Genomic DNA, 25,842 nt, shown 5'->3' on the forward strand with positions numbered 1-25,842 from the left:
AGGACTCTGTTGTATTGCCCATATATGGTTACAGGTCATAGTCTTGGGGAAGGAGGATCACTACTACACCAGTGCTGGCAGTCCTAGGGATGCAGGGACTCTAGTCACAGTTCTAGGGCAGAAAAGAGTGCTTGGGACCACTCCTAGACAGAAGAACAGTGACTGTACGTCTCTTTACATCATACCACCTTGAAAGAACTGATAACTTATAGACCCCAAGAACTAATTCTGAAAATAGTAGCAAGAAAAATTTGAAACTTGGGACAACATCTTCCTCCAATAAGGAAGCACAGCCCAACTGGAAAAATGAACATATAGTAACACACAGACACACACAGACACACACACACACAAATACCAATGACACAAACCAGAAGACAATGAAACCAAAACAGCTACATGCTCAAAGGAAAATGTGAATTGGTAATGGGTCCAAAAAGCATTCCTGGAAGACCTCAAAAGTGATTTTGAAAATCAAGTAAAAGAGGGAGAGGAAACACTGGGAAAAGAAATGAGAGTGAAACAAGAAAATCATGAAAAGAGAGTGAATAGCTTAGTAAAACAGGCACAAAAAATACACTGAAGAAAAACAACTCCTCAAAACGCAGAATTGACCAAATGAAAAAGAAGATACAAAAGTTCACTGAAGAAAATTTCTTAAAAATTAGAATCAAGAAAGTGGAAGCTAAAGAGACCTCAAAAAATAACTGAACCAAATAAAAAAATCGAAAAAAATTGGGGGTGGTGGGAAATAGGATGGAGGAAAATAGACAAACAGTATTCACAAATGTGAAAGTGGGTGGGATAAACTCACCCATAAAATGGAAGCAGATATTAGAGTGGACTAAAAACTAGAATCTAACAATATATTGTTTACAAGAAACATTCTGGAAGTAGAGACACACAGAGAATAAAGGTAAAAGGGATGAAGTAGAATCTAGTATGCTTCAGCTGACGTAAAAAAAAAAGCACACGTAGTAATCATGATTCCAGACAAAGCAAAAGCAAAAATAGATCTAATTAAAAGAAAAAAACAGGAAAATTACATTTTACTAAAAGTTACCATAAATAATGAAGTAACAGCAATACTAAACATATATGAACCAAATGGTTTAACACCCAAATTCTTAAAGGAAAAGTTAAATGAGTAACAGAAAGAAAAAAAAATACTATACTAATGGGGGGCCTCTCAACTTTCCCTTCACAGAACTAGATAAATCTAACCAAAAAGCCTCAAAAAGTAAAAAGATGTTAAAGAGATGAATAGAATTTCAGAAAAGTTACATATGATAGACTGCATAAAAAAACTGAGAGGATAAAAAAATATATCCCATCCTCAGTGATTTATGGGATGTATATAAAAACTGACCACATAATACATGGGTATAAAAATCTCACAACCAAATGAAGAAAAACAAATATTAAATAAATCCTCTTTAGATCATGATGCAATAAAAAATTACAGTCAATAAAGTGACATGGAAACATAGTGAAAACTAAGTGGAAACTAAATAATCTAATCCTAAAAAAATGACTGGGTCAAAAAAACAAAACTTATTAACAATAAATAACTTCATTAAAGATAATGCCAACAAAGAGATGACATAGTAACCTTTATGAGATGGAACCCAAACAGTAGTTAGAGGACTTAAATATACTTACATGAATAAAACAGAGAAAGAGCAGATCAATAAATTGGGCATGCAACTAAAAAAACTAGAAAGAGAATAAATTAAAAACACCCAGCTAAATACCAAACTAGAAATTTTGAAAAATTCAAAGAAAGATCAATAAAATTAAAAAACCAATGAACTAATAAATAAAAGAAGGGGCTGGTTTTATTTAAAATAGTAATAATAAAATAAACCACTGGTTAATTTGATTAAAAATAGGAAAGAAAACCAAATTACCACAATCAAAAATAAAAACAGTGAATTCACCACCAACGAAGAGAAAATTAAAATAATTCCTAGAAGCTATTTTGCCCAATTGTATACTAATGATTAACAATCTAAGTGAAATGAATGTCCATAAACAGAAATGGAAGTGGAATATTTAAATAATCCTATCTTAGAAAAAGAAATTGTACAAGTTAAGTTAATTTCTAAGACTAGAAGGAATCACACGTGAATTCTCCCAAACATTTAAAGAACAATTAATTCCAATATCATATAAACTCTATATGGAAAAATAAAGGAGTCCAGTGAAATTCATTTCACCACATACATGGTGATGATGCCTAAATCAGGAAAAGCAAAAACAAATAAAGAAAACTATAGACCAATTCCCTAATGAATATTGATGCAAAAATTTCAAATAAAATACCACCAATACTACATATCAAACAGATCATGACCAGGTTGAATTTATGCCAGAAATGCAGGTTTGGTTCAAAGGAAAACTATCAGCATAATTAATCACATCAATAACAAAAACAAAAAAATCATGATTACAACTATAGATGCAAAAAAAAGCTTTTGACAAAATACAACACTCATTCTTACTAAAAACACACCTAAACAAATGGAGCTTTCCTTAAAATGCTAAGTACTATCTATCTAAAACCATCAGCAAGCATTATCTATAATGGGTGGATACACTAGAAGCCTTCCCATAAGATCAGGGATGAATGAAACAAGGATGCACATTATTATCATTATTATTCAATATTCTACTAGAAATGCTAGCTGTAGCAGTAAGAGAAGAAAAAGATATTAAAGGAATTAGAATAGACAAACAAAACTATCATTCTTTGCAGACAACACGATGGTATACCTAGAGAACCTACTAAAAAACACTAGCTGAAATAATCAAGGACTTCATAAAAGTTGCAAGATATAAAAATAAATCCACATAAATCCCTAATATTTCTATATATTAACCAACAAATGCCAGCAGCAAGAGATAGAGAAATTCTATTTAAAATAACTGCAGACAACATAAAATATTTTGCAGTTGATTCTATATTGTATTGATTTCATATGGTAATGATCTGCTTAAGTTCCATTTCTATTACCTTTAGCAACAGTTCAGGAATTCAGATTTCCCTAAGTTAGTTTAAAGGTCAGCCTGACCATAAGTCACTATAATTAAAAGCAAAGGACTGTCATCTTCTATGCTATTAGCCCTTGGGGAAATATTAAGATATCTGGTGTTATCTTTAAGTTCTGAAGCCAGCTCTAAAAGATATACTGATCCTTAATTGTCCTTACACCATTAACGAAAGCCATTACCTCAATAACAAACCTTTCTAGATGCTGACTCTGATCCACTAGCAAAGACTACACGATACAGAGGGATCCCATAAATCAATCAGCATTCTTTAATAACAGAGGGAAGTGGTCACTAGACCTATAAGAGTAGTAGCCCACATTCTTCAGAAAATCTAATCATAATGTTCCTGTCCCCATGATGATGTCAGACCAATTATATTGTTTTCCATCTGTGATGTTCCCTCTTCTTTGTTTTCCTATACTGCCTAAAACTATATGAAAGCTAGTAAGCCTACCTCATCATCTTTGGTCACTGAGAAAGGCTGCTGACCCAATTTATTGGTTACTACTAGCCTAACAAACTGATCATGCTCAGAATTCTGCCTTTCAGTTTACCTTAATTTTAAGGTTGTTGTTCAGTCATTTAAGTCTTCATGAAACCATGTACACATCAGGCCTCTCAAACCTTAGGGTCTCATATTCCAATGTCATGTCTTTCAGCATTTTAATACTGTACCATAGGGTTTTCTTGACAAATAAACTAGAGTAGTTTGACATTTTTTCTCCGGCTTTCTTTTTAAATTTAGGGAGAAGTTAAGTGACTTGTTCAAGGTCACACATTACGTGTCTGAGGTCACATTTAAACTGGTTTTTTTTTTGACTCCAGACCCAGTATTCTATCCATTGTACTACCTAGCTGCCCCGTAACACATTGCAGTCTTTTGTTTAATGAAATTATCTGACGTTTCTATGATGTGTTTTTTTAACCAGCAATCTTTAGGATTATTCTCTATTATGGTTTTTGTTGCTGTTAGATTTGTCATGATTATAAAAGGGGCACTTAATTACTTAATAGTTTGGCTGTCTCTCACTACAATTAAATTTTTCTTTTGAAGATTTCCATGTTATGCTACTTGTGTATATATATATGTGTGTGTGTGTGTGTGTGATTATATGTATTAAGAACTGATGTTTTTTCATTATCTATAATACTTTTAAGCAAAATGTAGTTTCCTTATTTTTAATCATGCCCATTTGTACTGTTTATTTGTTTCTGATCATGACTGCTTTAAGTTCACCTGAAGCATAATAAATACAGCTTTAGTTTCTCACAAACGGTGAATATTAAGTGCACTTCTCTTAATCATACTATTGCAATCTGCTTTTTAATCCATTCTGATACCCTTTTATTTTGTGGATAAGTTTATCCTATTCATGTTCATAATAATTTTGGTTAATCTGGTATAGCTCTCCATCATAACTATATATATATATATATATATATATATATATATACATATATATATATATATATATATATATATATGTATGTATAACCCTATTTCTCCTGCTCCCATTGTTAAAAGGGGAAGGGGGAGTGAAGAGAAGGAACTTCATCATCACTAATAATCTGCGAATGAATTAGCTTCTTACTCTCCACTAAGTCAGACCCCAATCTCTGGTTCTTTTACTATTATTTAACTATTTTCCTTTATAATGCAATTTCCAAAGTTGATTTGTTTTAATTGTTACTATTTCTACTCCCAATCAAATCTTCTCCCTATCTCCTATAGAGTTTAATATATTTTATCAACAATTGTGTGCATGTGTGTGTGTGCATGTATATATGCATGTGCACTTGTGAAACCCTTCTTTGTCCAGTTTAGGTTAAGAATGAGGTTCATGTCGTGCCAGCATCCCCATGTTTTTATATAATCTATTCAAGTATGTGAAATAAATAAGTCCTTCCTCCATTCATCCTCATGAAGAATCCCTTATGCATTCCTTTTTCTCTCCTTTCCCTCTTCTTAAAATTACTATAACATGTTTTGCATGATTGAACATGTATAACCTTCATCAAACTGCTTACTGTCTCAGGGAGGGGGTATGTTCAGGAGCAGGAGAGAAAATTTACAATTCAAATTTTTTTTTAATGAATGTCAAAAATCATCTTTACATGTAACTGGGGAAAAATAAAATATTATTTTTAAAAATTAATATAACCTTTATTTTTTTTAATTTGTATTAAATAACCCCTAGGCCTTGTGTGTTTGTCTTACTTAACATCTTCTGTGTTCTGCAAAGAAAGGAAATTTCTGAAAGGACATTTTTTCTTTTTCCCCTACTAGGAATGCAAGCAATTTAACTATGACTAATTACTTAAATTTATTTTCCTTTGAAGGTTTGTCTTTAATCTAGTATTTTCAACTCAAAGTTTTTATATGCACCTCTGATATTTTCATTAGGAATCCTTGAAAAGTTCTCTCTTCTCTTATAGGCATATCCTCTCTTTCCTCCTCAATCTCCCAACATGAATATACTCAGTTTTCCACAGTAAAAACTGTGGAAACTTCCGCCTTCCCTGGTTGCAATCATTTTGAAATATTTATTTCAATATTTTTCTCTCCTTTATGGTAGCTACATAGTTTTCCATGATTTTTCTTAACTATGGTTCCTCAATCTTTCAACTCAATCTCTCAGGCTGCTAGCAATGTTTTTAATTTGACTTGCAAGCTCTGGATTTTGATTCCTACATTCTTTGGTTTGAGGGTTTTGTGGGTTTTTCTAAGCTTGAAATTTCTTTCAGAAAGACTGGTGGATTTCTTTGCACACCAGACGTAAAATCTGGGCAGTTTTATAATTTTCAGTATTTAGCTTATTTAGGTTTGTTTTTTGGATTGGGCAATTAATTTCTTTAAATTAAATTTAAATTACAAATTTTCACATGTGGACTTTTTTCTCAGGCCAGTTTTTTCTGGTGGTAAGAGAACTACGTTGTCTTCTATTTTTTTGATCTTTTGATCATGCTCTTAAGTATTTCTTTTTGTCTTACAGAACCACTGAGTTATCACTGTGCTACAAGATTTTTCAGGGAATTTACTACCTAGGTAAGGCTTTCCACCTTTTGTTTTTGCTCTTTATATGATATCATATTATATTGCGCAATATTATGTTATTCTATATTATACTCTTTACTCTGTTTATACTGCTATTTATATTCTTAAATTTTTCTTTAGGACTCTAATTTCATTTTTGATTGCTGACTTCATTACTTCTAGCCACTCTCAGAAACGTGAAAAGGAATCAGAACATGGGTGCAATGCCAGATTACAACTGCTATCTAAGACCAGTCTTGCTAACAAATTTATGGAGGTTCATCAACCTTGCTGACATTAGCCAAAATGTGACAAATTTTTATCACACTGACCTCCTTGGGATATATGACTGGAAGAGGTATCCCTGGGTCCAAAAATATGAAAAGTTCGATGGCTTTTTGGGTATGATTCCAAATTTCTTTGCTGAATAGTAGACCAATTCACAGTTCTATGAAAAGCACATTAGTATATCAATGTTACTACAGTCCTTCTAATAACTGCCATTTCCTTTTTCTCATCTCTTGATGAATGTGAGGTAGAGCTTCAGACTTGTTTTAATTTGCATTTTTCTTATTAGTGATTTGAGCATTTTTTCATGTGCTTTGTTACCTTTTAAACTCTTTTAAAAAATTCTTGCTTCATTTCATCCAAAAATTCTAGTTGACCTTATGGCCAAATTCTGTTTTTATTGTGGTATAGTGGACAGAGAAATGGTCTTGGACTAAGGAAATTCTACATTCAAATTCTTACTCAGGTTACTTCTGTAACACTGAGTAAGTCATTTAACCTTTCCTAGACTCAGTTCCATCTCTAAAATGAATGTTGTTGTGAAGAGTAAAGAAGAGAGCAGATTTAAAGCTCTTTATAAATATTAAATCCTTATATAAATGCTTTTATTATTATTTTTAATAATGCAATTTCCAAATTGCATTATGCTTTTATTATTAACATTCTTATTATTTTATTATTAACATTAGCTCTGCTTATAAACGTTTTGGAGTTATTCTCTTCTTTGGGGTTTTTGTCTTGAACATTCCAGGAATGGATGGAAGAGATTTTTTTTTTAATTGTTGTTGTGATTTTGTGTTACGACCAGGCTTTGTGTACTTACTGAGGAAATACCAGGCCATTGTATGTTCCTGGTATATAATACCTGAGGTCCAGCTTCTTCATTGTCAGGGTACTAAGTTCTTCAAGGATCTCAGGCAAGGCTCACACCAAGGGGCTGCAAACAGTCAGCACACCTTTAAGCCATAACCTGAGGATACACAGTTGGACTGCTGTCCTTCTAGAATGAGTTTTATAGGCTTGGGGACTCAGTGTGGGTTTAAGCGACAAAATTATTAACTTCTATAGGATGACCTTTGGTCATGTAGCTCTTACCCTGGTCGCAAACCCCTAGTTAAGAGTGTTAAATGCAGTTTCAAGGTCAGAACAACAGAACAGCTGACCTACCCCTGGCATAAGCTCAGAGAGTGAATCCATGATCTTGCTCTAGAGTCAACAAAAATGCTCAATCTGTTCATTTTATCCTGCATTCTGTCATTTTCTGGTTTTCTCTATTATTACTTAGGTAATAAGTAATTCCTTTAATAATAAGACAATAATTCCTTTAATAATAAGACATTCCTTTCATCATTTTTTGTAGCATAATAATATTCCACTATATTCATATTCCATGTTTCATTTGGTTATTCTGGATTTTTGTTATAATACTTCTCTTTTAGTTCCTCTACCTGCTAGAATGCTTCTATTTAAGTTCCCTTTAGTCTCATTTACTTTTAAGTCTCCTTTGCTCTCCAACAACACCACACCTATTATTTTAAGTATAGATGATCCCTCAAGGATCTGTCCTAGATGTACTTCTCTTTTCTCTATATATTTATCATCTCTATGCAGCAACTAAGAAGTATAAATCCAGCCCAAGTCTCTTCCCTGAGCTTCAGTCCTACATTATTAACTGTCTACTGGACATTTCATGCTACATGTCACAGAAACATCTCAAATGCAATATATCCAAAACTCATTACCTTTTGTCCCAAATCTACCCACTTTCTCAAATTCCCTATTATTATTGAGGGCATTACCATCATTCTAGTTAGGTTTACAACTTCAATACCATATTTCATTCCTCTTTCTTACTCATTCCACATATCTAATCACATAGCAAATCTTGTTTTTTCTGTCACATCTCTTGAATACATCTCATTCTTTCCACTCACACAGTCATCATGCTATTTGAGGCTTGAATCGCTTCTCACTTGCATTATTTATAAGTCTTCTAATTGGCCTCCCAGTCTGAGGTATCCCTTCATTTCAGTCTATGCGCCAGAGAGCTGACAAAGTGATTTTCTTAAAAGTGCATGGCTGGCAGAATAATCTCACTATACAATATGCTCTAGTAATTTTCCATTACTTTTAGGATCAAATTATAAATTTATATATTATAAATATATTTATGTTTATATATTACATATAATATAGTTCTTTATAATCTTGCCTGTTTCTAGCTTCCAATTCTTTAATCCCATTATTCCCCTCCGTAAACTCTGCAGTCCAGCAGCCATCGTGGCTTCCTGTCTGTTCCTCATACATAACAAACATTCCCTGATCTGCCTCTATTCCTCTGCATTAACTCTCAGAAGTCTTCATTTCCTTCCACACTTAGATCGAACATCATCTTGGACTGTAGGACTTCCCAAGTACCACCAGATGCTTGTTTTCTTTTCAGTCTTCAATCTCATGTTCTACGTTGCATGCATCTCCAGTGTGTCTATTTAGATGATTCCCTATTAAAATAGAAGCTCCTTGAACATAAGGATGATTTCTGGTTTTCCCTTGTGCCTTTGGCAGAGACTGTGCCTGACATGTTGCTAGTGCTTACTAAATGTTTGCTAATTACTTTTCCTTTGTGTCCATGTTTTAACAAGAAGACTCCAAGAGAGTTTTCCATATTCTGCGATGACAGTGAATGGATTTTCTTCCTGCTGATTTTGGTGATAATTCACAGAAAGGCTGATGATTCTGTGAGTTGATCTTATCTCCTGCTACTTTACTGAAACTGTTTCAATTACTTTTTAATTGAAACTCTTGGATTATTCAAACATATCACTATAACATTCACAAAAAGTAATTTTGTTTCTCCTTTTCCCATGCTTCAGTTTTTTCTTGTCTTATTTCTATAAATAACATTTCAAAAATTATATCAAATAATAATATGTATACAATGAACATCCTTTCTTTACCTCTTTTCTAGAGTTTCTCAACTGCTGGCTCTTAGTTTAAATATCGACAAGAAATATATTCATTCCCATTACTGATATACCATCTTTGTATCTGTTATACTCTGTTCTGTTTATACAGTTCCAACAAAGAACCAACCCTGAAATCCCGGTAGAAATTCAGTCTCATCACAGTAATTTTCAATATGCTGCTATATATAGTCTCTTTGCATTATTCTATTCAATCTTTCTACATTAATATTCGTTATAAATACTGATACATAAGTTTCTCTCACTGCTTTCTCTCCCTGGCTTATTAAAATCATATTTTTCTGCCTGAAATAGCTTGACAGGATGTCTTCCCCTCCTCCATGTTTGTAAACAATTTGCAACATTAGAATGAATTACTCTTAGATTTTTGCTAGACTTCACTTGTAAACGTTTGTCGATGTTTTCCCTCCTGATGCAAAGTGAAGTAAGCAGTTAGGAAAAAAAATATGCAATGACTATAATAATGTAAATGGAAGGAACTACTAAAAAATTAAAACTATGTTCAAAAAAATGCAAAGAACAAGCTTACCACAAAGAAAACACAAAAGATACTTTCCCCTAGTATTTAGCAGAAGTGGGGATCTACAAGAGAAGTGGCATACAACACTTCATATATCGTATCTGTTCAAGGTGCTTATTAATTTTGCTGAAACATTTTTCTCTTCTTCCTTACTTACAAAATTATTTTTAACAGCGTAGAGAGGCGTTGGTGGGAGAGGGCACATAGAGAAATGTAGGTGATATAAAAACATAAAATATCAATAACAATCCATTTATTTAAAGAATAATTACAACTGCACTGTTGAAGTAAAATTCACCTAAAACTAGAAAGTTTGGGTCCATTTGGTGGTCTAAAACAATGGTTCTAAAAGTAATAATGTTGAAAATATGAAAATATCTAGGTAAGTAGCATAAATTAATAATTTTCTTGTATCTTTCACAGATGTAACTTCAAAAGTAAGATAATTTAGAATGCAAATTCTGTACCAAGATGGCAGAGTAGAAGGAAATAGTAAAGCACAACTGTATCCCACTACTAAACAACTGGATTACTAAACAAGTCATTCCTGCAAAACCAGCAGTAAATGTGATCTAGATTCTCTTAGGGACAAAGGTAAAGAATTTCAGACCTCAGTGGTATTAAAAAGAAATCCCCAGTAGGAAGAAAGTCAAAGCAAAAGAAAGACACTTAAAATACTCAACTTACGATTAAGTCCCTAAGGACACAGGTGAAACTACAGACTTTAAATTAAAACAAAACAAAACCTCTAAGTAATAGGGAAAAAGTAAAACCTCAAGGTGAAGAGAAGGAAATCTTAGCTTAGGTTAACTAGAGGATTTTTTTTTAAAGGTCTTTCACTGCCTGAGCCGAAAGAAATCCTCTGAGGAACTATGATGAAACTGAAATATACCAGGTATCAAGGAAAAAGCCTAAACTAGGTCTCTCATATCCTCAGATTTAACTAATAATTTAAAAAAATACCTCTCCTTCCCCTCTCCTAATCCAAATGAAAGGGCAGAAGACTATCAGGTATCTGTGGTGAAGGAGAAGATCTAAAGAAAGACAACACAGGCAAAGGAAAGGCTCTCAATTTGATTTGATCCCAAGAGTAAGGGAGACCTAGAATTTAACTGCTGAGGCTTAAGAAACAAAAATGAACAATAATCAATCAAGGATTTTTATGACAGCAATTAAGACCAAACAAGATGAACTCAAAAACATTTCAAGTAATGAGCAACAACAGTCAGAAATACTTTAGAAAAATTTAGCAGCTATGGCTTTTGAGGAGCAAAGGACACAGAATGGGATATTCCTAAAGGTAAAAGACAAAGGTCTATAACCAATAACTTATTCAGCTAAACTAAGCATCATCCTACATATGAAATGGAGGATTTTCTAATATTCCAGATGAGAAAAAAACACTATAAATTAGGAATTATGAAATATAACAAATTTACCACAAGTCAAAAGAAGTCAAGAGAATAAAAAAGCAGCTACAAGTAAATAATCAGAAAGGACTTTGGAAGGACAAACTGTTTATATTCTAATGAAGAAAGGGGATGTTATAAGATTTCTTTTAGCATCCTTTTGTTACAAGGAGTAACAGATACAGTCAAATAAGAAAAAAGAACTATTATTTTTAAGTTTTAAAGATATAAGAAAAACAGAAAGTGTAGAAGGAAAAGATACATTAAATGAAAAGAAAAAGTAGTAGAACTTGTTAACACAATTGAGTTGTGTAAAAATAAAACTATATAAACCTGGAAGGAGTAAGGAGAATCTAAACTGAGTAAAAAGAGGGAAGAAGGCACACACAAGAGTTTGATGTAGAAATATATTCAATTTAACAGGGATAGGCAGGAACAGAAATAGGGGAAGATTAATAGGGAGAATAGATTCAGGAAGTTATAACTTTTTAAAAAAAAAAAACACCATAAGCTTAAAGAGAGTATAGTAAAGAAACGAATAAAAAGAAAATAATAAAGGGTAAAACTTGAAATAAACCAAGAGTGGAGAATATATAGAGAGTAAAAAATATAAGAGAATGGGATCTAGGAAAATATACAATTAACATTATAACTGTAAAGGGGATGAACTCATCAATAAAATGGAAGAGGTTAAAAAAAATAACAGTAGATATAGTGCCTACTAAGCATCAGGCACCATGCTACACACTTTACAAATAGTTTCATTTGAGCTTCACAATAACCTTGGAAGGTAAAGTAACATTATCCCCATTTTTACAAATGAGGATACTGAAGGTAACACAGGTTAAGTGACTTGGCCCAGGTCACATTGCTAGTAATCGTCTGAGGTCAGCTTAGGTCTTTCTGACCAGGCCCATCTCTCTATTCACTGCACCATCTAGTCAAACAACAGATTAGAAAGCAAAATGATACAATATGTTGTTTATAAGAAACACATTTTAAACAAAGGAAGGAAGGAAAAAAGGAAGGAAGACTTGGGAGTGCTGGTCAAAGCAATGAGCAAGCACAATTTTTTAGGGCTCATGGTATAATGTGCTGTCCAACTCCTGTCAAAGACGAGATGGATTCAAAGTATATATTCAGATTTTTTTTTTTTAAGATATGGCAAATGCAAAATTTGTTGTATATGACTATAAATATTTTTAAAAGGGGGTTTGTTTTTCTAGCTTTCTCAATGGAGGGCAGAGCAGATAAGAAGGGAGGAAAGGCTGATCTATGAATATAAATTTAATTTTTAAAAAGTAATGAAGTTTTCTATAATTGGGTATTAAAAAAAATCAATTGCAGACTAAACCCTAAAGAACGAATGGGTCAAAGAATAAAAATCATAGAAATGAAATATAATTTCATTTAAAATGATGAGAACAATGAGACAATGTTCCAAATTTTTGGTAATATCACCAAAATAATTCTTAGGGAAAAAAGTACAAGTAAAAACTTTTATTAAGGAAAAACAAAAACAAAAAAGTAATAGATCAATCATTTCTTAATGCAACTAAAATTACTCAAAAAATTAATTAAGAAACGAAGTAAAATATTAAAGAGTAACAAGAAAAATTAAAATAAAAACCATGAATTAATAAATAAAACTAGGAGTTGTTTTTTTTAAAAAGCAATAAAACAAACCACAAGCTAGTCTGAGGTATTAAGATAATCTCAAAAGATATAAATGTTAATTTTGAAGCTACAACATTAAAAGATTTTACATAATCAAATCTAATAAAAGGGAAACAAAGTGGGATAAAATCACTATAGTAAGGTTCGCTAAGAAAGGTCTCACAATTTATAAGGTATATAAGGGACTGAATCAAATTTTGTAAGAACAAAAATTATTCCTCAATTGATAACTGGTCTAAAGTGTAAGAGAAGAAAACCTGCCATATGAAAACTGCCTCCAAATCACTACTAATTAGAAAAAAGCCAACTAAAGCAATTCTAACATTCCACCCAAAAATAAAATAATGAAACCATTCTGAAAGGGAATTTGGGATTATATGCCTCAAAAAACCTCTGGAAACTAAAGGGATGCCTATTAATTGAGGAATGGTTGAATAAGTTGTGGTATATGAATTAATGGAGTATTACTGAACTGTAAGAAATGAAGAAATAGATGATTTCTGAGAAACAGACATAAACAAACTGATGCAAAGCAAAGAACCAAAAAAATAATTTCTACTATAACCTTACTGTTTTAATTATTAACAATTTCAAGACCATGATTTTCATAAAGTGGTGAAGAATTAGCAGAACCTAGAGAACAATTCATACAATAATAACAACAATGTAAAAGCAAATAATTTTTAAAGCTACATGTAAAAACTGTAGGTCAATACAATGATCATTCAAGGTTCCAGAGGTCAACTGATGATATATATGAACATCCATTACTGAGAAGTGGTGAATTTAGTTTATAGAATGAGATATACATACACGTGTGTTGCATACAGACATTGAAAAAATTTGTTTTGCTTAACTTTTACGTATTTGTTATGAAAATAAATTTTTTCTTTCCTTTTCTTTTTTTCCCTAATGGGTGGTGGAATAGAAGGGAGAGAAAACAGATTTCTGTTAATGTTAATACTAAGTATGGAGAGTTACTATAGAAGTGAAATACTGCATGCATTTTCAGACAAAGTCACTATTATTATTAGTTTCACTTTGTTTACAAAAATGCTTTTCATGTAGTAGGAGTAATTTGCAAATGTGCATACTGTAATAACAAAACAGATAAAACTTCTTTAAAAAAATTTGAAAAGAAATCATTTCAATAAATCCTGGTGGGTTATCCATTGGGAATGTTCTTTTAGTGACGTGAAGTGGGATGCAATTCTTTTGCATTCAAATAGGGTACAGACAAAATATTTTGAATACCATCCGTCTAAAGAACAATTCTGAAGGTTCCAAAATCTCAAAATATTTGAAAAGTACTAGCTAGATTTTCCTTTCAAAAAACAAAAACAGAACCTAAGTCTTATTTCTCTTCTGTAGACAATGACTATGACTTCAGTACAATATCATTTCAAAAGGCAGTTTAGAAAAAAGATGGGTACAAGAAGACACAAATGGTACTGCTAATAATCCCCAATCATTTGTAGCACTTGCCCTCAAGTGGAATTATAACTAAATTTATTATAGACTGCATATTTGTGTAGCTCTAGTGATAGAGATTGCTAACATTTCTCCCATATCCCATCCTACTTTCTACCTTAAAAGTAAAAAAATTCTTCCATATGTCTAAGTCTCCACTTTAAATTTCAGTTTACTTCTTATGTTTCTTTGGACACAGAAAAAGTGAGCAAGTCTTTTGTAAAAACACCCCACATACTTGAAAACATTAAAGCCAGGCCATCAACCTTCTTTTATTTAGGATTAAGAGTTAACAATTAAAAGACAAAATAAAACTTTTCCTATAGTTTTTCCTTTGACATTGTTTCAAGTACTCTTTTCTAAACCTAATTTCTCTATAATGTCTTTTCACTTATAATGACCATAACTAAATGAAAAGTCAATGGGTATAAAAAGTATTTTTAAAAATGTTTACTAAACACAAAGGATACAAAATGTTAATTAGCAAATACGAAATTTTTCATCAACTAATTCAGAAAAATAAACTTACTTGATAAGATTCTGGAAAGCATAACCATCTGTCCACTGTTCAGTGAAAGAGGCTCCATGTCGAACAGTAGTGAAGTGACCTAGTCTTAAGCGATCTTGCATGCTTTTATCCCTGCATGCCATCTTCTCTTGCTTTGACTAAAGAAAAAAGATAAAATGGGAATGAAAGAACAGGAAACATGATATGGAACCATCATCAGTCACTCATTCTTACAAACACAAGAATTCCTGTAGTTCACAAGGGTAATGAAAGGCCTGCCCATCTAAAAACTTATTTAACACCTTAAATAGTCATCATCAATAAGTACTTAACAAGAATGGTAACAAATAATATTACAGTAATACTATATACACTAATACCTAGTTTTCTAGGAGAATGAAATATTCTACATAACTTGATTTTCTAAATGGAAGTCACACCTTTTAGAATCAATTCCTTCTTTATAATGTTTATCCTTCCTTTTCTTTAAGAAATGTATTTTATTGATGTCTTTAAATCAAGCTCTTTTCAAACCTTCCCTTGTCACAAAGCAAAATAAGCACACAAAAAACAATGATTGAACTTGACAATAAAACTAGCATATTTCCTCAGTAGTCCCCCACTTTTTCTGAGGTAGAAGGTTTTATTATCTAATCCCTGGGATTTTTATTATTATTTTTATTCCAAACATTAAAAATAATCTCCAATACACACAACATTAAAAGGCTTTTAACAAACAAAACTATAAATCTCATAGCATTTTTTTTTTTTTACAAGTGTATAAGTTTCATGTTACTTCCAAACTTCACCACTTGTCTGGGGCTTCCTTCTGTTCTCTTCCATGCATTTGAAAAAACTTAATGGCCCTCTTTTTTGGCAACATTAATGCTAATGCTCTTTCTCCCCATTCTTACTAAAAATAAAGGGAGGAGAAAACTCTTATTAAAAAAAAATGCAAACCAAATCCATCACACACAGTGGTCATGTACATGACCACTATACCTGTTTCTGTACTTTGAATCCATCACCTCTGTGTTAGGAAATGGGTCTGGTCATTGCCTTGATCAGAGTTCATAAGCTATTCAAAATTGTTCTTCTTTACAATCTTGATCTCCATGTAAAAATTGTTCTCCTGGTTTTTCTCAGTTCACACAGTGCATCAAAAACTCATGCTACCTTAGATGCTTTGAAATCATCTTTTGACTTTTCTACAGCATATTAATATCTCATTACATTAAAATGCTACAATTTGTTCAGTAATCTCCAACTGATAATGCACTACAACCTCTCATTCATTTCTTTGGTGGTTTTTTTTCCCTTTCCTTTCACCTTTTCAGGATCAGGAAGCTTATTTTGCTTGTGACTATCCTCTTTCCTCTGCTTATCAACTTCTACAATTTATCAGTTATGTTGGATATATTTTTTTAATAAACTCATTATGTACAATGCATGTGTGAGTGCCAAATATATTCAACCTTCCGTTGTCCATTTCAGCTAGGAGTGAAGTTTATTTGATTCATGGTCACCCCACCCCTCCCTCCATGTTTATATATTCCTTTTTCTCATGTACCACCATTATGAGAAATAGCAAGTTCTATCTCTTCTACTTCCTTTCTATGCTAGTGTATTGCTTTTACCCTCTCTTCTTTTTCCCCTCAAAACCCTTGGAACAAAACCAATGTACTTCCAGGTGCTCCATTTTTCTTATTTAAGCACTTTAATATCTTTGAAGACATTAAGATCCTGCAGAGACACTTATTTCTTCTCTCCATTAGGATATTGTTTTATAACCTTAACAAAATGCTCAAATAAATTTACTTTTCCAAATTTTCAAAGTACCTCTGCAGTTCTGGTCTTTAAATCAGAAATGCTTTAAAGTCTTCTATTCCACCAAAGGACCATTTTTTTCATTGTAGAATTATATCCAGTAAATTGTTATTCTTGGTTCTCTATTCCTATATTTTTAGCTTTTTGAAATATTGAATTCTATGATCTCCTCTCATTTTTAGTAGAAACTACCAAGTCGTCTATGATCAACACTGCAGTTTCTTGGATCCTGAAATGCTTCTTTCAGGATGCTTGTACATTATCTCTTTTTCAACATGGGAACTCGGGATTTTGGCGGACATCCATATAATTTTTCTTCTCAGAAGATTCCATTTTTAATTCTCCCTATAATTCTAATATATTTAACAATATTCACCTATTATTTCTTGAAACAAAGTAGCCAGTTCTATTTTTAAATCATGATTTTCAGGTATACCAATGAAATTCATATGGAGAAAAAACAATCTAATGATAAATAATGAAAAGAAGGAAAAAGAATGGAGTAAAGAAACAAGCATTTATTAAACATTTACTATGTGATGGGCACTTTTATAAAATAATTACCTCAGGTGATCTTCACAATCACCCCAGGAAGTAGGTGCTATTAAGATCCCCATTCCACAGTTGAGAAAACTTACAGAGGTTAAGTGACTTGCTGAGGTCATACAGCTAATAAGTCTCTGAGGAATTTTTTTTTTTAATGGAGTTGGGAAGAAGAAAAAAATAGAGGCTTTTGCTTTCTTTTTTTTTCTAAATAAGAAGGCAGAAATGATAAAGATGTGGAACTGCATAATTTTTCAGATCATATCTCTATATTGTGGGCTTTACTTTGTTAAAAGATATCTCCCACAGAGTAGTAAACATCTATAAATGTTTTAATATTTTAAAAAACACATGAAATTTTTTAAAAGTCCAGTGATTTATCTGTTTTCTAAGTGAATTTTTAAAATATTAATTATATAACTATAATTTTTAAATCTTTTGAATTTAGTCTAATACTCTATTTCACAGAGTTAATGATTTCTTCTTGGTTTATTCTGTTTTCCAGGGGATCTACTTTTTGAATATGATTTAGTATTTTCCTTTCTAAGCTGTTTATTCTACTTTCAACTCCTCCAAAATTTGTTTTGTTTTTTAAACTCATGGTTCATTTCTTCTAGTTAGTCCTTGCGGAACATCAATTTTTTTCCCTCTGAGTCTCTATTTACAGTTGTTATAATAATGTTCTCTCCTTCTGGGTCAGATTTTGGTGATTTCTGAAACAAATAACTCTTACAGTAATCAGGGTTCTGTTTTTTCAATTTATTCATCTTTCCAGCCTCAGTTTCTAAACTGTGACAGGGCCACTTTTGCCCCTTGTGGAGGACTTCATTCTGCCTAATTCCAACCAGAGTCACAAAAATTCTGATACTTACCTCCACATTCTAGAATTAGGGCCTCTTAGATCTCTGAGATTCAGAGTGCTAAGGTCCCTGGGATGTCCCAAAGTGAGGAGTGCTATGTCCTCACAGGTGCTTCCAAGACTGACACTATGAGTTCTGGTCCACTCTAGGTCTTTCTAGTGGAAGCTTCCAACTCCCACTGCCTCCAACATAGCACCTTGGAGAGTAAATATGTCTCTAATCACACATGGAAGCTGCCATTTTTGTTTTCCCATGTTGGTAGTGGCTTTCTTGGTGGCTCCCTTTCCTATTTCTGGTGAGCTTCTGGCTTAATTTTTGTGCAGCTCTGTGGCAGATGTAATCACTTAATGTACTCTTTCATTTCTTAATTATTATTCAGTCAGGTAAAATGTCCAATTTTTTGCTATAATAAGTATGTAGGAGTTTGGCAGTCTACCTCCACTTAGGCAGCCAAGTTGGATGGAAGTCTTTCCCTTTCTATTTTCACTTTCACCATTGAGTCTTAGTCTTTTTCACCAGATACCCAAATTACTACAATAATTGCCAAACTTGTCACTTTGCTCACAGTTCTTTTTATTTCAATCTACCTAAACATGGTTGCCAGATTTATGTTCCTGCAATACCATTTTGAATAACTCTCGTCTACGGATATATATATTCCTATACACACATATACATACTACTTTCTTAGCTAGCCTATTAAGTCTCTGGGTGCTGATATTTTATACTGACATAATAATATCTTAATAACATCTATCAACATTAATTATTTTTTGTCAGGTATATATATATCAATATGTATTATATGTATCAGGTATATATATCAATATGCATTATATATCAATATGCATTATATATATATCAGGTATATATATCAATATGCATTATATATCAATATATATATCAATATGCATTATATGTATCACATATATATATATACATATATATGTATCAATATGCATTATATCTTCTCACATCCCTAAGCCTCAGTCTAAATACCATAAATATGTTTGAATACTTGCTTAAACTTTGAAATTTGTCTCCAGTAAGAAAAAAAAATATGGCCTTTCTTTGAACACTATGATGACCAGCTGCCATGATGTTACTGATAATCCTGGAATAGGACTATTCTCAACTAATGTCACATATATGTCATCTCTTCACATCATCAGGAACCAACTCAGTGTACCTTAAACATATAATAGCAGAAAATGGTTTTTAAATTTGCTTCAAGTATTATCAATTGCCCTGCCTCCATAAGAGTTGACCCATCTGTTAGAGAACTTTATGATGATCAGCCATCATGACATTATAGGTTAATACAGTTAATAACTAATAACTATAGACAGGTGTATTGGTAAGGGAATTTGAAAATCTTCCCTGATCCTTAACAGGCCCATGTGACCTTCTTTGAACTTTGGTCCAGCCCACAGCTTGAGTCACAAGGAGCTGATGGTGGGAGGAGCTTGCCAAATGGGTGGAGCAGGCAGGGTGCAGCAGGAAGAGACAGTGAGGCAGAGCTGAGAGAGCAGAGCAGCTGGCGTGAGTGACAGGAGTGATTTTGCTTAAGGGAGCTTATTTGTGGGGAGGCCTGAGGGAAGGTAGGCTTGAGGATGGTCATGCTCCTCCTGCACTGATAATGTGTATAGATTTTTTTGTTACTATGATGTAACTGGCTTTTTGGTATCTGAAAAAATATTCTTGGTTTCATCTTTGAGGAAGGGAGTTTATATTTTGTGAATTTACGCTGGATGCATGAATATCCATCGTGGCTGTATCTCATTGGTGCTACAAAAGGAGGTTAATTCTCAACTGGCTTTGGGCTACATGATAGAATACATTTTTTAATTTCTTGAAATTTTCACCCTCACATAAAAATAAGATGCTAAATAAATGAGTAACTGCATGACCTCTGGACAAGGTATTATGTTTACCCTTTAAAACTAATTATAACTCATTTATTCCTTCAATAAGCATTTATTACTACATATAAGGCACTGTGCTAGACACTAGAGATTCAAAAACAAAAAAGATTAAAACACAAAATAGACCTTAAGAAGCATACGTCTTACTAGAACAAAAGGCTAAAATAGTTTTGGACAACCCTACTCCTAGCTCCCCACCCCCCCTGGTAAAATCATCATCTTTATGGTTTTTTATCAGTATCCCCTCAACTGACAGTAGCTTTTTTAAAAAATCATTTAGTTAAGCATCAGTAACAATGCCAACACTTTATTTATTTCAGAACTTTCTTTAGTTTACTTGCAACAGCTTCATGGGAAAACAAACTTTTAGGTAACTAACACTAAAGACTATTAACTTTACATTTCCAAAGCTACTAGTATAAATTGGACTTCATTTCTTTTGCTATTCCAGGTATTCTAGAATTAAAAACAAGCACACATCACTTTATTTACAAATTACTTATGTAAAAACTATTCCTTATGCCACAGAGAACAAAGTAGCCAACAAAAACTTTTGTACAATGATTACACATAAAATAACAGAGCATATATCAAAATGGTAAAGATTCAGTTGGGACTACAAAAAAAATTCATTATCGTAAGGGATGGTTATCTAGGAGTGGGGATATAAGTGGAAATGCAGGTAATAAAAATACAAGTAACATGCCTAAAAATCTCTTATAAAAAAATTCAGCCACAACAGTTTGTCCCTTTTGCACAATGCAAGTATATCTCCTGGGTAGATATTGACACACTGGCTCATTACTCAGAGAACAAATTCTAACTCAAATCCCAAAGAGCCCTCCCCTCACCCCATCCCCTACTTTCTATTAAATGGCTTCAAATACAAACTCCAGTTACTAACCTTTTCTATAAGGAGTTTCTTACTCATTGTCACACATCTATTCAACCGTTCCTTGTATTTCTCTAGCATCTTTTGCTGTTCATCAATCTGCCGTCTTAAATCACAGTTTGCCTTCAATGAGAAAAACAAATAAATGTAGTTAATTAGTTAAAAGTTAATTCTTTTAAGTGAATCAAAATCTAAATCAAAAACAAGTCTGAAAGGGGGAGATAAAATAAGTTTACTTACCTCTTTAGGTCAAACTGATAGAAAATAGGTTAAATATGAACTGTCATTAGAACAAATCCTGTTTCTCCCCATACTATCTGACCTCTAAAATTTCTATTTCATCTCATTTGCCTAAATATTTAAAAAAAAACACAGAAAAATTCTTGTTTGTAGTTTATATTTTAAAATTTATTCAGCCTAAAAAGCCATCAAAAACATAGATTTTTAGAAGAGTTGTCAAATGGCAAAAGTAGGTAATTGATTCAAAAAGCTATTCCTTAGAATGTGTGACAATGATAATTTCTATCTTTCATTTTCATTTCCAAAAAAACACAACGGGAATTTAAATTAATTGCCCTAAAACAACAGTAAGGCATATCTATGAGCAAATCATTCTACTACTATGAGATCCCCACTAAAAAGGATCAATGTACAACATTCACACAACTTCCTTGGTCTTTGTTTCAGGAATGAATGGTAGAATACATTTATTCTGTCTGAGTAAAAACTTGTGCAATGAAGCAAATATTCCAAAAAATTCAAGCCTCCTAATGCTAGAGAGAAAGGAAGCAATCGGCAAAACCTAAAGCAATTCTGGTATTTTACAATGCCAGAAATTCTGACAGTGAGATCTTTCTGGGTACTAACTTTTACCACAATCAAAATCATAGGATTATATCAAAATTGGTAGCCTTCTAAATCAAATGATAGTATAAGTAAATGTCCTCTGAAAAATATGAAGTACTACATGTCTTATCAGAATAACCTAAGCTTCCACTGGTTTAATTTTCAAATGATCCCACGTAAAGAGGTTTCCATTTCTATAAGAAAGAGATTTCCGTCAGCCCCCAAAAATTTAGCTATCCTATTATTTTTCCCTTACACTACCATATCTTGATTTAGTTAAAATTTGGAATATATATAACTTCATCTAACTTTTTAGGATAGAGATGAAAAGGTTGACCTATAAATCCATGATCAAAACGGTTATACAAATCCAAACGCATTCATGTTAAAGTGTGCATTCTTTCACAAAATTCAACTAGACAAATACTAACATAACCTAAATTTTTTTTTGAAAACAAAATCCTTCTCAACTGGCAGTGGGGGCTAAAAGCCTATAAACAAGATTTCTAACTCTAGACTGTTTAGAGTGCCTGGTCATAAAGATAAGCAACAAAAAAAAATTTCCGAAATGTCTCTGAAACACATTTTAGATAGATATTATGACCTTGGCTTATGTTCTCAGTCTGGCTTAGAAATGTATTTCTAGCTTACTTGTCTGTGTCAATATGTCCATCTAAAATCTTTCCTTATGACATTTATAGTACAGTTATGAACTAGAGAATATTTTTGTTTTGAGGGCTATTATTTTTTTTAACCTTAAAAAAAGTAGTTATCTCAAACTGATTTGTTCTAAAATATCTTAAAAACAGCAGTACATGTCTTTTTCGTTCCTAGCTTTCTAGTTTTTTGTGTCTTTTTTTTCCCCTCTGGCATTGTTTGAGAGATAGCAAGCCTACATATATCAGGCATGGAAGTTTTAAAATTGCTCAAAATGCAGAGTTGGGTCTGGAAAGAGTCCCAGTAAAGCTGTTAGAAAAATACAGGAATATTAACAATTAAGTTCTTTTGAATACAAAAGGAAAATTTATTTTATATGCAATCTCAATTATTACTGCTATAATGATACTTCAAAGTTTTCTTTTCTGGTACTACTCTGAACACAGAAATTTCATTGTATTAGGCATTCCACTTCTGTGGTGATTGTGACAGAAATGTGAGCAAACAGTGTTAGCAGTCATGACTTTTAGATCATCTAGAAGCAGTAATTCAGTTCTTCATACTCTAAATGAGAAATCTTTGTCTAATGACCAATGAACAGATACTTTATTGGAAGAAGTGAATCAAATCAATTTTGACATTCTTGCTGTAAATGAAACACGACCACAAAGGAAGTTGCAGCTAGGAGGAAGTAAGTCCTCAGGTTTTTCTTAGACAGGCAGACTGAGAGTTGCCTTTATTTTGTCCAAACACAAGAAGAAATATAATTTAATGGAATATTTGGTTATCATTTACTTCAGATTAGCATTTGCAAAAAAAGATCAAAATGAAAATTATTGGATTTATATACCAATATCTACTGCAGAGAATATGAAGATAGATTAATTTTTATGATGAATTCAAAACTCTTAGTAACATCAATGGCAAATGTTAGCACAGAGCAAGGTGGTACAAATTATGTTGGAAAACACAGTGCAGGAGAGTAAAAACCAAAAGGTCTATCAACCACACAGCAGTCTCATACCTATTATCATGACTATTGTTTCTGAGAAGAGAATCAGAAACTACAACAAAATGATGGCAATGACCAAATACCATGAAAATTTAAGTTGATTATGACAGGAAATGACTAGTTAGCAATGTGTCATTTCCAAATCAATTACCTACACACAGCCAGATTTGTTAAAAGTCAAAACCAATATCAAACTATAAGAAAAAAATAATGAAGACAGGCCATGAAATTAAGCAAACTTCACTCTGATCCAGTGAAACAAGGTGTTGATGTCAAAGAAAGTTTGAATTAACATAATCACCACAACAAGGAGACCAAAAGACCTTAGAAACTTATTCAGTCAACAAAAATACTTAATTTCCTTGAGAAACAAAGAGAGATATGGTAACCAATGGCAACATTTCAGAGAATGAAAAAAGATGAGAATTGTGAAAGATGATGAGCTTTATTATTACTTTAAACTATCAAGAAACAGTAGAGGAAATAAAACAAGTTTAAAGAAAGCTTGGCACAGAGATCCAATTTAACCAAGGCATTCCAAGAGTATTTAAGGAAGAAAACAGAAGAACAACAACAAAAAAAAAATGGACCTCTGTACAGGTTTTTTATAATAAACTCTTCACCATAAATTTTTGTGGTAACAAGTTCTAAGGTTTTTTTCTGTGTCTGTAGTGATCCAAAGATTAACATATCTACTTTTCCCATCTCTACAAAATGTTTTTACAAACATAACCTATACATGACCCCAAAACACGCTGATGATGGTATAAGGGAATAGGTAGGTTCTACACATTCTATAATAGAACGTATCTTTGCCATCACACCAAAAGGAATAGAGAACACAAGACTTCCTGATACTGATGCTTTTGTCTGCAGATAACTGGCTACACAAAGCCACTGTAAAGTTTCCTAAATGAGACTGATAATCACTCACAGGAATTTGGCCACACTTGAAAAATGTAGTGGTGCAAAAAGAACAGAAAAAGAAATGTCTTTAGAAAACCATACTGCTTTTTAATGGCCATAAATTTCTACCTACAACAAAGGCTTACTTTTTCAACATAAACATTTTTTTTCATGATACTGCATTGGAAAACCTTAGTTTTATGAAGAATTAAAATTGTGAATCACCCAAAGACAATAGAGAAGGAAGTGTATATTAAGTGTATGTAGGCAGCAATACAGTACCAACAAAGTATTATTCCAGACAAGGGGTACAAATGATGTCACCAGATAGATGTAGGTCCAGAAAAGAAGGAAAATCAGTCAAATGTTAAGGGATAACAAAGAGACAGTCCCATTGTTCCCATGACATCTATGTAATAAAAAGAAAACTAAAAGAAGACTCTTTTCTTCCCCCCAGCATAGTGGGTATAGACAGGCTCAACACTAGAGATTTACAGAAAAATATGGACAAGAGTCTTATGGTACAAGAAATCATAGATGAACTGTGGTTATCAAAGTAAATCACCACATGAATAAAGGCATTGCTGAATCAAATTAAATATAAGGCACTGCAACTGAAGAAAGTACTTATGCTACTGTATAAATTGTCTATTTCCAAAATTCAACAGCAGACTAATACAGAATACCCAAATACAAATTATTTACCTTTCTATATGTCATAGAAGCTGGAAAGAACCTTTAAGAAATCTTGTCATTTGGCTCCTCGAAACATTTTTTTAGCTCACTTTTATATAACTCACACAATTCTTCAGTATTTCAAAAGATTTGTGGCTTCACTGGCGTGGCTATTCCCTTCACCCATGTAGGTCACAATCCGTCTATGCTTTAGTACAGGTTTTCACAAGTTTCTGTGGCCAAAAAAAATTAACATCTGGTGGCTGACCAAACCCCTACCGATAAGCCTAGTTAAACTTAGGCTGATCCTCAGATGACAGAGTTCACTGCTACATCTATGCTCTTAATCCTTTCCAATGCGGTAGACTCTAGCAGAGCTTCTACTCCACTTGCACAGCCTTCAAGGGTCCAAGATCACTTTCACATCATGATGAGGTATCAGAACAGGACTTCAGGATGATAGATCTAGAGCTGGAAAAGAGCTCACTGGTCATCTGGTCCAACTGCCCCTCAGTTTCACAACTGAGGTGGAGGGAGTTTAAGTGACTTGCCCAAGATCACACAGGTAGTAAATGTTGTGAAGAATAATCAGTGGTTCTCATTTATAGAGCACTTTAAAATTTACAGAGAAGTTAGATAGTATATTACTTATGTTATTTAATTCAGAGTTACCTAACCTATGATCTATGAGCTTTTTAAAAAAATATTTTGATAAAAGCATTTCAGTATAATTGGTTTCCACTGTGATCTTATTT

General features: G+C 32.6%; 1 protein-coding gene across 7 annotated transcripts in view; it reads right to left on the reverse strand.

Annotated features, from left to right (window-relative positions):
• TLK2 (tousled like kinase 2) overlaps positions 1-25,842 on the reverse strand; it is a 160,533-nt gene that overhangs the window by 62,507 nt on the left and 72,184 nt on the right. For all 7 annotated transcript variants that reach the window (XM_072645896.1, XM_072645901.1, XM_072645900.1 and 4 more), the window contains 2 exons: positions 21,004-21,114; positions 14,966-15,102 (listed from right to left, as the gene is read on the reverse strand). In XM_072645896.1, coding sequence (XP_072501997.1) covers positions 14,966-15,102; positions 21,004-21,114 — 248 coding nt within the window. The remainder of the gene's footprint in view (positions 1-14,965; positions 15,103-21,003; positions 21,115-25,842) is intronic.

This window comes from Notamacropus eugenii, chromosome 2, assembly GCF_028372415.1.
Source record: "Notamacropus eugenii isolate mMacEug1 chromosome 2, mMacEug1.pri_v2, whole genome shotgun sequence".
Classification (NCBI taxonomy): Eukaryota; Metazoa; Chordata; class Mammalia; order Diprotodontia; family Macropodidae; genus Notamacropus; species Notamacropus eugenii.